This window comes from Apus apus, chromosome Z (genome assembly GCF_020740795.1).
Source record: "Apus apus isolate bApuApu2 chromosome Z, bApuApu2.pri.cur, whole genome shotgun sequence".
Classification (NCBI taxonomy): domain Eukaryota; kingdom Metazoa; phylum Chordata; class Aves; order Apodiformes; family Apodidae; genus Apus; species Apus apus.
Window position 1 is genome coordinate 18311914 of NC_067312.1, and position 13244 is coordinate 18325157.

At 35.6% G+C, this 13244-nt stretch overlaps 1 protein-coding gene across 3 annotated transcripts in view; it reads right to left on the minus strand.

Moving 5' to 3' along the window:
• Positions 1 to 3079: 3079 nt before the first annotated feature.
• The window catches only part of ARL15 (ADP ribosylation factor like GTPase 15), a 234730-nt gene continuing 224565 nt past the window's right edge, over positions 3080 to 13244 (minus strand). For 2 of the 3 annotated variants that reach the window (XM_051641885.1, XM_051641882.1), the window contains one exon: positions 3080 to 6969. In XM_051641885.1, coding sequence (XP_051497845.1) covers positions 6817 to 6969 — 153 coding nt within the window. In that variant the 3' untranslated portion in view covers positions 3080 to 6816. The remainder of the gene's footprint in view (positions 6970 to 13244) is intronic. The other variant, XM_051641884.1, reaches the window with a different exon arrangement.

A 13244-nucleotide genomic window follows, 5' to 3' on the forward strand; every position in this document is an offset into this window, starting at 1 on the left:
ATTTACATTACTGACAAAGTGCTCATTTCTTCTCTGCAGCATGGTAAATACTGAAGCAATGATGAGATTGCTTTGTTCATTTCACTGTTAAATTTAAAAAAAACCAGTTTCCCACAATCTGCAATTTAATCTGTGCTAATCCTAAATGGTACAATCACATTCACATCTTGAATCTAGGTCCTACAAAGACACCACACATGGGAATATAACCCAATGTAGTTTTGTAATAATAAAATATTCTTACGTAGTTTCAAAAATAGACATTCGTTGTTGCAAGCATTAAAAATAGTTTTGATACCGGCAGAAATGGGGTCTTTGAAAGGTATACAGTATTACTGCAATTTGGGTGTATAAGATCCTCTGAGGATGTGCTATTGAATATGGTAGCACACAAAGCCTACTATGAAGATGTTCCTGCTTCAAAAAACAGCGAGACGTGTATTAGTGGAAAATGGGTATATGCTTTCAAGTAAACAGGATAAGTTGGCACAGGACAGAAAATGCTACTTTAGTATCTGCTAACACAATGCAGAATGGATTCATTTCTATAGAAAAAATTTTTAGAGTGCCAACTTTAACACACAGCAGGAATAGTTCCTTTAAGAGGACTGTGTCAAAGTTGACAGCCCAAAATGTAACCTACCATAAAATTAAACGTTTTACAAAATGCCCTGTTGATCCTGAAAAATGTATCAATCTTCCAAATCCAAGGCTGTCACATTGTCAAAATACCAAATACTTTGCTGCGTGATTGGCTGTTAAACTTGGTTTGGTTTTGTAACATGTACATGTAAGTAATTATTTTGCTGTCTCCTCCACACTATCTTTGGGACTATGCATTTAAACCATACCAGATCTTTTGTTTGGGATTTCCATGATTTAGCATTTCAGTTCGGAGTAATTTATTACAAAGCTATAGTACAAGGCTTTTGTACTCCAGTGGTAAATGTCTCCTTAGAAGGAGGGCAGTTCTTCATAAATGGAAGCTGCCAAACCACAAAAGGATTTATTTTTGTCTTGTTTTACTTAATACATGCAAATACTTTCTAGTGCACACCAAAATGCAATAAATTATAGTCACATGGCATGGTAATAAAAATAAACAACAGCGTTTTGTTATTTCAAGGTGACAGGTAAAACAGAAGTGCTGTGATTGCTGGTTTCATTTTTTGTCAGTTTTAGCTCACAATCTAACAGTGAGGACTGAAAAAATTAATTCTGAATGGCTTTCCTTATATTGCTCACAAGCATAAAAAGTACAAGCCATGCCTCTTCCTTACTAAGCATGTGGGCAAGTTCTCAAATTCATGCATGGATTTTTTGTGTGTGAGGAAAAGTTTCTGTGCTTAGAAATTCATTATGCAACAACTACTAATGAAACATACGGTCTTAACAAAACCAGGCTATTTTCAGGTAATGTTTTCCCATAACAGTAGTATGGCTGGGCATGGATGATATAATTCCTCCTCTTCACACCCTCAACTCTTTAATTTCCATAATCATCCCAAACTAGCACAGGAAATTTTGCTAAACACTTTTGTTGGGTTTACTGTAAACCTGACAACCAGATGAATAAAATACCTCTTTTCTGTTCTCCCCACCTTATTGCCACAGACTTAGCACTAATATACACATTTGAATATCTGCCTTTTCTAGACAGTTTCAGTGATTAAAAAATTAAGACATATTTAAGACATCATAAATGGAAGTGCTGAACATGCCTGATGCACGAACTTTTATTTTGAGTCACCATCCCTCAAGATATTTAAAAGACATGTAGATGTGGTGCTCAGGGACATGGTTTAATGGTGGACTTGGCAGTGCTGGGTTAACGGTTGGACTTAATGATCTTAAAGGTCTTTTCCAGCCAAAACAACCCTACTGTTCCATGGTACTATACACTCCACAGACATGGCTGTCCTCAACATATTCCATCAAAACACACCAGAACACCACATATTACATTTCCCTAGGAAATCTAGTTAAAGAACATGAAGTATATACAGCATACTTTGGCTTCTCTAAATGTAGTTGTGACAAAAGCTAAAATACACTAAAGCATTGTCTCAGAACTAGTTAAATTAGACCTGATCTTCAGTCCAACCCACACAATGAAGTTAGTCAGTTCACCCACAAGGGCTGAGGATTGAGAAGGGATCTTTCTCCCTTTCCTCACCTAACAGAATTCAGTGGCCCTGCTTGGTTTCACAGGCCCCTCTTCAACTGCGGATACTGAAAAAGGTTCGGGCTTTGTTTTCACATAGGATATGGGACTATCTCCCATCCTCATGTTAACCTAAGGCCTGGATGACTAACCCTAGAGCTGACACAAACAGATGTTTTTATTTGTTTGAACTATTAGGTCAAAGGGCTAATGAGCTAATGAAAATTCTTTCAAGACCTATCAAATAAGGAATGATTAACAGACTTTCAGTTCCTATTTATATGAAACAAAAGAATTAAAAAATATCCTACATTTACAAATCTTTCATTTCCATCCTAGTTTTGGTAAAAGGCAGATTTTAAAATAATAAAATGAAAAAAAGCATAAATGATTAGTTGAACCAGCAACTCCAGTCTGGCTCAGCAGTGCTGTAGTTACATCACCTGTTTCAACTTGCATTGTGAGAGTCTATTCTACTCAAACAATGTTTGATAGAGTAACAGTGAATTGTCTTAATAAGCTTTCATTTTTCCCATAGTATTCCTTTTCTCAACTACTGTAGCTTTTTCTGGTATATGCACTTTGCCATGTCACTTCACTTAAAAATAATTTCTGGTCATATAAACACATCCCTCAGTTTAACATTATGGAATAATTGTACAAAGATTATTCCAGCCTTTCAGATAAATTTACAGAAAATAACATATTGCTGTGGAAATAAATCAGCCGATTTTTTGAACTTTCTATTTTATGTGTGTGTGTGTGTGTGAGAATGTGTAACTATGTATAATTTAGCAATGATTATACAGTAAGATTTTTATCTAGGAGTCAATAAGTCATCTTGAAGATTCCAAATCAAAGTAATATGCCATAATTCCAAAGGTGCTACTGCTCAAGAAATCCAAACTTAGCAACTCAACTCTACACAGTGTTTATTTATTATTTTTTTTTTTGATAGTGGAAATCATGTATAAATCACAAACAGTACAAGTTCCCCATGTTAGCAGTTGCCCACTTGAATGTGTCAACTTCTCTGTATAGACACTGTATTTTTAGTATAAAGTCAAGATAATATGGCAGTTAACTAATACTTTTGACTACAGTAAAGATACAAACTTCTGTAATATAAATTAATTGCCATTACAAAAAGGCAACTGTATTAACTAATACGGTACAAAAATCTGCAACTTCTATAAATATAATGAAATGCAAGAAGTTAAATGAAATAATACATCACAGATTTTGTGTAGCACATTTGAGGAGGCAGGCTAAGATACACAGAGCATTATACAGCAAGAAAGACTACCAAAAACCCACTTTAGATTTAACTTTTTTTTCCATACAAATGCTGGAAGTACAAGTACAGGACACAACATAGAAGCAGTAAGATTACCAGCTCAGAGCGGGTAGACAAAGAGGTCTTACTGACAAGTTGTAAAGCACTAGGCAGCAGACAGAAGCTTGTCAAAGCCAGTTGTTGTTGGATACTGATTGATAATGTTTTCATTCTGACGGCTGAGACACCGCAGACAGCGACAGGTCTGAGAAGAAGCCCAATGTGGGTACATACACATACACACACATACACACACAAAGTAGTTTAACAGATGGCTAAAGAACATTAAAGCACAATATCTTTTTTAAAAAGACAGCGTTCACTCCCTAATGAACTTGCATGGAAAGTATAGCCTAGACCCCAAGTTGATTTCACCTAAATGATGAATGCATACAAAAAGAAAAAAAAAAAAAGACAAAACAAAACAAAACAAAAAAAAACAAAATGAAAAAAATCCCCAAACAATTAAGATTGGTCATCTGAAGAAACACTGCATGCTGTTTACATATTTGCTATAGCCAGAGCATTCAATAACACTTTAGACATGGAAGTGTGACGTGAGCTGCTGAGAACATTTTTAATTCCTCCATAAAAAGGTGAAGGTGTTTATAGACATTAAAAAGGTACACATCCATTAAGTCCAACCACAACACAAAACCACAGAATAACTACATTCAAAGTAAAGTTAAGCGTTGGTCTTAGCCTTAAGCAGTTATGAGGTATTGTTTCAACCTGTAGTGAGGAATGATCACTGTATTAGTAAGAAAAAGCATATTCAAAATAATTCTGAAAAAAACCTTGCTGCTCCTTTGCAGTTGGCATTTTCCTAAAGAAAAAGCACTAACCATCAAAAGGTCCTAGTCTAAGAGGACACTGACATATGCCAAAGCCATGCTCTCACTGACTACCTGGGCCTTTTGCATGTTAGTCATGTAGCACCTTTCAACAGTGCATAGTTGGGAAATCATGAAGTGTAACTCAAAAACTCTTAAGTTTTTGGACCAGATTCACTGGTAGTACAGAGAAGTACAGTTTTAAGAATGTAATACAGTTGGGCTTATTTTCGTTTCTTGTATCTTTGGTCCATAGCTTTAACATGGGAAAGAAGGGAAAAAATAGTTAAAAAAAAAATAAAAATAAAAAACATCTCTCCTGTTCTAACTAATGCTCAATGAAAAAGCTGTAAAAGCTCTGAATCCCTCTTTCTGCCTCCCCAAACTGTCTGCCTGCTCCAGGAAATAATTCTCTCACTCCTCCCCACCATTTCTTATTTGTCATTGTCCCTAAATAGGACAGAAATTTGGGGACCTGGTGGAAATCTCAGGATTCTGTAGCATTTAAGCTCACATTGGCTAAGATAGAGTTTGCAACTGTAAATTAGATCCAGTTCCTTTTTAAATCCAGGGAAAGGAGACTCCTTAACCCACACAAAAGAAATCAATGGGCAGCTGGGTCCCATCTAAACAGTGCAGAGAGAACTGAACCAACATAGGGCTCTTCTATGTGTTTTAAAATGAGTAATTCCAGTTCTCTGGTATTTCAAAGGGTATTAGGAGAGAGGCAAATTAGCCTTGCAGGATAGAGAACAAAAATCGAGATGTCATTCAAGCTTGCTGCCTAGTCTATCACAAATTAAACAAGGAGCTTACCAGTTTTCCCAGCTTCTTTCTCATAACAGGAAGTAAGTTAAAACAGTGATCGTCAGGCCATGCATTTGGGTAGAAATAATTCTAAGGGAGCAATGCAAGAAAGCAGCTGAAATTGAAAAGTAAATTAAAAAACTATTTCATTTTTTTAACAAAGAGTACAATCGCAAGTGACAGCGAAATGGCTTTTATAAGCCTTTAAAAGCTGATTCTTGCTGTTTTCTTATCCCCAAGTAAACTAGTGAGAAACTACAATAAACTTCAAACTCAAAAAATAAATGCTCAGAGTGGAAGGATATGTTGCTTAAAGCCCTGAAAAAAGGAGTGACAAGTTTCAAAACACAAGCAGAATCAATGAGGAACTACTGACACATCACTACAGTTAGTGTTTGCAAACACTCATGCACAAGGGTAGCTGAATGCACAAGGCACAACACTGGTCCAGTGACCGATCTGCACATACCCTGTTGTGACTAATTTCACATTGAACCAGTGACCTGGCATGTTTCTTTAATTGACAAGATCTGTTTATAAGGTTTCCAAAAATCAACAAAAGGCAGCCAAAAAACTGCAAACCTACAATGGGGAAAACTTGGAAAGAGGAAATATGCACTGTGTTACTGGAAACAAATGGGATTTTTCCAAATTTATTATAAATGTTGTTTCCAGTGAATACTTTCTGTCTTCTAAGTAACATCTAGTTGAGAAGAAGCTTGAAAGAAGTTAAAATCCCTTGGAAAGAGGATCTTACAGTACAAACACTGCAAAGGCCTTAATTATGGTATAGATGACTTGGCAACGTGACAGTAATAGTAGTAGTCTATGAGTGAGTGATAAAGGAAGCAATCCTTTTTAAAAATCAGTCACACCTCTAACCAATAAGAAAGACTCCACAGCTAAATTAACAGCAATTTGCTTCACTTCTCTTAGGGAAAATCTACTTTCAATGAAAATTATTACTTTATCCAATTTTTGTATATTTCCTTAAAATACTGCTACTTAGACCACCTGTTCTTGTCACCTCTTTTTCCCGAACATGGTTATCCGCATCCATCTGTTTGCTAATTTAACTTTCAGTAAACTTCTAGGAAAATAATGTTTCTGTCTTCAACAAGGTTATGCAGTGACTTTAGAAAAGAAATCAACAAAGTTATCAACTGTGTTTTCACTTACTAAAACTTCAGGACTAACCTCTGCATTAACTTGAAACTGCTTGCCTTTAAGGTATACTATTAAGGTTGTCAGTGGCTGTGCTTTCCAGAATGCAGGGTCAGTAAACAATCTAATACAATTTAGTCTCACAAATCCTTAAGACATTAGTTACTTTTAGAAAATCAAAGTAGCAAAAAGAAGTAGTCCTCCTTTACCAACTATGTTATTTTTGTGCGTGTAGAATTTTCTATCAAGGATGATCACAATGTAAGAAAGCAACATGCAGTGTGGAGAAATAGTGGTAAACAAAGAGGATCTCCCTATTTCCATATTTTAGACAACTTTACTTGAAATAGTCATGTACCTGATTCACAGAACTTTTATTTTGACAACAGGACATTCTGCACTGTGTATGAACAACATATCACAGCACAGCCTTGATACCATGCCACAATTAAGCTGTGAACAGAATGTGCAGGTACAGTGATGCCTGGAGAACCACTCTTCTCCCTTGTGTTTCACATTCTTGAAGGTTCGAAGTCTCTCTCTTCTAGCAAGTTTATTAGAAGGGAGAAGCTGTCTTTTACTGCCTCCATATCATCCAAGGAGCAGGGTTTAAGAATCCAGCGCTTTCCACGTGCAAGTGGCTCAAGTTCAAAATATTTTTTTATCTGTTAAGGCAAAAAGAAAGAACAATGTATTAATATCAAAATGACAACTCTCTGTTTCTCATCTAAAAAACCCAAACCAAACCATCAAAAAAACCCCATGTAAAAAAGACCAGGATACTCATTTTTAGAATCTTACCCACAGCTGTTCTTATAATACAGGTTATATGACATGACCTGAAAGTGTTTTCTTTAGGGGTGAGTGACCTGCTTGGAAGCTACCAGTCTACCCATACATTTAACAGCCTGGGAGGTCTGGGAAAGAATTATACTGACTTAAGGCAAAGAGCAAAGCACATGAAAGAAGTGTTCAAAACCATAACCAAAACAGCAAAAGTTGCTAAGAAAATTTAGGTTATGTTTTACTTTAATGTTAAAGCTGTATGTTTAATCAGGCTTTCACTGGTAAGCAGCAAAGCTGCAGAATTTGTGACCAGGGTACTCTTAATTACACAAATGAATTGTCAAAAATGTACAATTCCAAAACATTTCAGTCAAAGGTGAGCTATAGCAGAGGGTTTGTTATTAATCTCAAGAACATTAGTAAAAAATAAATAAATTCAGTTTAAAATCAGTTACTTTTTTCTAAAATTAAACACAAAAGACTAGAATACTAATGTGACATAATGGTCTTCTACAATCATCTTAGTTCAAAATCCAGCATGTTCTGGCAGACTACAGCTGCTTACTAACAATACCTAATAAAGAAGGAATCTTTTTAATTAAACAAATTCTATTTTTACTTCTGCAGCAACTGTGAAGCAAGGAGGTATAAGAATATGATGTAATATAGAATTGCAAGTTTAAAAATGATAATAAGCCTTGAGAAAATAACTGAGGTAGATGCAGTTTCTTGGACAGACCAATCATTGCTGACACTAATTACATCAACTGTCAAGGCAGAATCACAGACCCACAGCATGAATGAGAAAGAAAAAAATTCATTTAGTAGTATACTCCAATCACTTTTCAAAATGGCAATTACAATATCAAAGCCTATTTTTTATGCGTCTTAGGAGAAGACAGCAGCCTGCAGGTTATTTTGGTCCACAGATTACCGTTCTCCTCAAAAGTTTAGTCTGATACTATTTGATCCAATACTATTTGATCCAAAAGCCTACTCCTCCTGAATGACTTGTTAAAAGACACTTAAGATTCTACATCCCAAATTATATCCATCACTACTTGCCATTGTCAACATACCAAAATAAATATTTAGTCCTGAGTTAGTTTGCACATTCTTGCCCTTGTAATTTTCACCAAAAAGAAAGAAAGAAAGAAAGAAAGAAAGAAAGAAAGAAAGAAAGAAAGAAAGAAAGAAAGAAAGAAAGAAAGAAAGAAAGAAAGAAAGAAAGAAAGAAAGAAAGAAAGAAAGAAAGAAAGAAAGAAAGAAAGAAAGAAAAAGAAAGAAAGAAAGAAAGAAAGAAAGACTTCAAAAGCACAAACAAGCAGTTTGTTTATCTAATAATGTATTGTAATATAAGAAACTGACTGTAGTTGTATCAACTCACATAAATCAGAATTCAGCCATGACAAGGGTTTCTTATTTTTTAGAAAGGAAAAAACAGGGAAAAAATTGTGGATATGGGAACTTCTGCTTTCCCAGCTAAGACGCAGGTGAAACCTTCTAAAATCTTTTTCCAGCAAAGCAGAATTGATTACACAGCAACATGCAGATATTTGAAAATTAAGCTTGGTAATTGATATTTATTTCTCGTAAAAAAAAATAATTAAAAAATCAGAAAATATGCAATTTGAAATAAAAGTGAATTCAACAGCCAGTATTTTATTACCAGCACAACAACTTTTTAGCATTGCTATCTCAAGTGTCATATTAGTATCTGCTATTAGTGAGGTTGTATGTGATTAAAACGTAAATACTAATTTCTGTAAGAGATACACTGCAAGATCTCAAGTAGCTGAAGTGATACCAAATTGAATTTACCCCCATTAAGATACTGAATCAACGGCAGGGGTCATAGTACTGGAGAAGCAGGGTAGGAAAGCTCTCTTGCCTGTTTCAGCAACAGACTGCTTGACTGCTAAATACGGAGAGGAAGTAAACGCTGCACAGAAGCATAACAAAGCAAGGTGCCAGTGCAGCTAACTGACAGAGCAGCCTGCTAGTGTTAAGCTGACAAATATGGCTGAGTAATTTGAGATGTTTCAGACCCACAACCCAGAGGATGTCCACCACACCCCCTCTACTGGAAGATAATTGCCATCAGCCCCTTGAGCTCACTGAAGTCTGTCTCATCGCTTTTACACAGCCTCTTGAATTAGGGCTATACCATATGAAGAAATTATTAGGGAAAGGTCATTACATTGTAAGGAGAGTACTTGGGTTTAAAACATTAAATATCTAGAAACACATACATAAAGAAAGAAATTATGGCAGTAAGCAGACCAGCACTGAGGCTTGAGTGTTTGTGGGCAAATATGACATGATTACCAAGGTAACCTCCAGCCAAGAAAAACACAATAACTATATCTGTGTTTCACTGACTGCAGACACCAAGATAGAATTTCTATTTCAGAAGTAAACCAGCATCAGCTGATTTAGCTGAACAAATTTTGCAGATAAGTAATTCACTTGGATGTTGATTAGTATTTTTTTTCTTCTTTCTAGGTATGTACTAAAAATATAACAAAATCAGGAATGTGCTGTCATAATTTTCCACACCTATGGAACAGTTCAGAGTATCCACATCAATGGGCAGCAGATGAATGCTGAAACTAAAGCAATAGTTCAGCAGTGGATTTTGAAATGGGAAGTTCTGATAACAGCACGAAAGCCCCACTGTATTCAATAAGTAGCTACTATTTTGTTCATAGCTATGGAGAAAAAATTACTTGATGCTTTGTCGCTAATCCAAATATAGAAAAATAATACTAATTCACTTACAAATAATAAAGAACTAAACCAGAAGTAGGACAAAAGTTATTTTCTGCAACCCAAGGGACACTCTGGTATGTTACTATATTCCCCATTTAAACTTCACACCACAATGTTTGCTGAAGCTCAGAGATTTGCAAGCAGGCTCTACAACTCCAAACTTCCAGAAAGAAGTTTGCTGACACAAATATTTTCCAATTTACTATAACTTCTCCCCTTTTAACTCAGATGATGCCATTCAGTTCTAAAAGCAAGTAATTTTTTACACTTAAAAAGTGTAAAAGTCCTTCTACATGCAGGAGATGAAACAACTACATGAAAATAGACCAACACAGATATCCAACATTCTTCATACAGTCTTCCACTGGAATGCTCCCAGCTCTCCATCCACTTTCATTTCTCTAGTTGCTTTCTGCTCCGACCACCATCATTCTCACTCATTCCCTGCCATATTTCCTAAGGGGATGCACAATAGCCACCAAAATACCCAAAGGAAGCTGAAATTCTCTGAATACTCACTCAGGTAGTTCTTGCATTAGATAATCAGTAGTAACTATTTTACAGCTCCCTTCAGTTGCACTACTACAAAAGGGGTGAGCTCCTAAGAGAAGTTCTTTTGTCTTCCCCTTTTGCATAAATGCTGAAAAGCTTTCTGCCTGTTCATGGATGCCCAAGCAAAACATAAAGACTCAAACATGCTTCAGATGTGTGACACATTAGATGTGCATTTACATACCGGCTTTGCATTTTTAAGTGTTTACTTTGGGCTTGCTAGATTTTTAAGATACAACCTTGGAAGTAAACACAATTGATGAAATCCATACAGCTTTAAGTCTTCTTTACTACTACTCTACAGGATCTCACTGTCTTGAGTGCCTTGTTTTATAGAGAAGCTGACATTGCATTTATGCCACATTCTGAAGTCTATAAAATCTAACAATAATGTTTGCAATTATTCCCACTCCTCCCACACTCCACCTTCTAAGTCCTATTCTACTGGCACAATGCACTAAGCATATGGTTATCAAATGTTGCTTAACCTACGTGCTAGAAGAGTCAAGACACAATAAAAAGATTGGTGCCCAGAACCTCAGCTGGTGCAAATTAGTACAGTAGTTTGGAACTGATGTTACTAAGTTGATATACATAAGCTGAGTAACCAGGCTTTGCTGAAAGCTTTTATGTGTTCTGTTATTGAACCTCATTGAGCCAGTTCATAACACACATGAACATACAATGTATAGGAAAATTTAGATACTGTAATATATCATTACAGAGTAATTTCTGTCTGCTACTCAACATGAAAAAAAGCTGTTTGACAGTACTATTTTTCATTTTAATTCAAAATTTTGTTACCAAATTTAATTAACACAAAAAGGTTTTCAACTGACTTTGGTTAATCTGTTGTAAAAGAATACAAAATTCAGGTAGCCATTTACATTACCAGGTTGAATTTTGAGAATTTAGTGGATAAAATATACTTTCACCCATTGCTGTTTTACTGAACAATTTTACAAAAATAAAAATAAATAAATAAAGTAACAACATCTATATTTTATCCAATCTAGGGTTTCACAGGCATGTCAGTGCCCCCTCAGACTAATTTTTTCAAATACTTTTATAGGATTAAGCAAGTACTACTGCAAGAGGGTGACTGGTGGAGGTATGAATTAAACTAAAATTACCTAATTTGCTGAATCTGTGTATTAACCACAATAAATGGTTTACTCATCTATCCCAAATCTGCATGGACAAGGAATGCAGTCTTTATAATAATGGGAGACTGGGGTTCCCCATAGTCACATGGTGAAAGTTTAATTCAACTGTGGTGCTGAGGTCACATTTTCAGACATCATAAAAATCTGCCTTTTGGAGCAACTCTTTAGAAGATGCTATACAGAGAGAAAATTCTGATCAATGAGACCATAAACAACAGACAAGCTGCCTGTAACAGTGACCAAAGGATGCACAAATTCAGTATCTTTGGAGAAGAGAAACAGCCCAAAGTCCATCACATAACATTAAGTTTTAAAAAGGAAAACTACATAAAATGAATAACTTAAAGAAAATGAACTGAGCAGCTAAAAAGGTAATATGTTTGCAGGTGGCATAGAAAAAAATACTGTAATTAGAGGCTCAGAGTATATTTATACTGCTACAGAAGACTTTAAAAGAAACAAAAAAAGCTTTCAACTGTTGCAATAAGGAAAAGGATGGTATTAGAGGTAAAATAAGTCATGTCTAAAAAAAGAAAAGAGAAAACAAAAGAAAGGAAATTCTGTCAAATTAAATAGAAACCGCAAATGGTGACCTACTAACCATAGAGTGGAACCCATTGCTTAAATCTGATGCTAAAAAGTAAATTGAAATCCACTCTAGTTTATGTTACTGTGCTGGACTGCAAACTGCACAGCTTCTTGAGCTGCTACACATACTTTTCTGCTGATCCTGTTCTGAGTATAATGATTTATAAGAGTGGGTAGAATGGATCAGTAGCCACTTCATCTTAAATCAACTAGCTCAATCCACCACTGTATGGGACTTAACACTTTCATGCTCTTCCGTAAAAGTCTGCAAGAATTCTCTTTATCTGACACTCCACTTGGCTAAAATGGTCCTCTTGTCTGACCAGAACAGCTGCTCTAAAGTGCAAAACTGTCATCAGAAGTTGCATAATGTTTATTCTTCCTACAGAGACACTTCATATCCGCCTGAAAAGATACTTCATGTGTGCCTGCTCATATGCTTCTTCATAACAGTGATCTCATCTGTGTCTAGGGGGACCCATGAAATGCACCTATGTGTCATAAGCACTCCCCCTAAAACACTGCTATACCTCATATTTATTGACTCCACACGAAATACCTCTTAGGCAACACGAAGGTGAATGGAAGTGTGTCAGCTGATGGCAAGGGACAGTGATATGCTGTGGTCTGGAGCAACCTATGCAGAAAGCTATTCCCAGGATTGTCATTCGAGGTTAAACAACACTATCAGCCTTAGAAAACTCTTTAATTCTAGTTTTTTGAAGCTAAATATTTCACTCCCAGCTGACTTCTGCGTCCTACTGAATACAAAGTCTGTATGTGCAATGTAAGAATTTGCAATGAATCAATTAAGGACCTCTTCTGATAATCAGAATTTTCTAACCAAACTGCTTTTTTGAAAATTATTTTTAAAATATGAGCTGCTGAAGTAATACTAGATGAAAATCCAAGACTGTCTTCTTCAGAATTTCTGTGTGATAGCAGGGTAAGGAATTTCTCTAGATGAGATTTCAAAACTACCAGAAGCCTTTTTGTACAACTCCTCACAGACAGCAGTGAATGTTTTACAAATTAGTATTTCTGGTTTGTACAGCTTTCCTATTTATTTATTTATT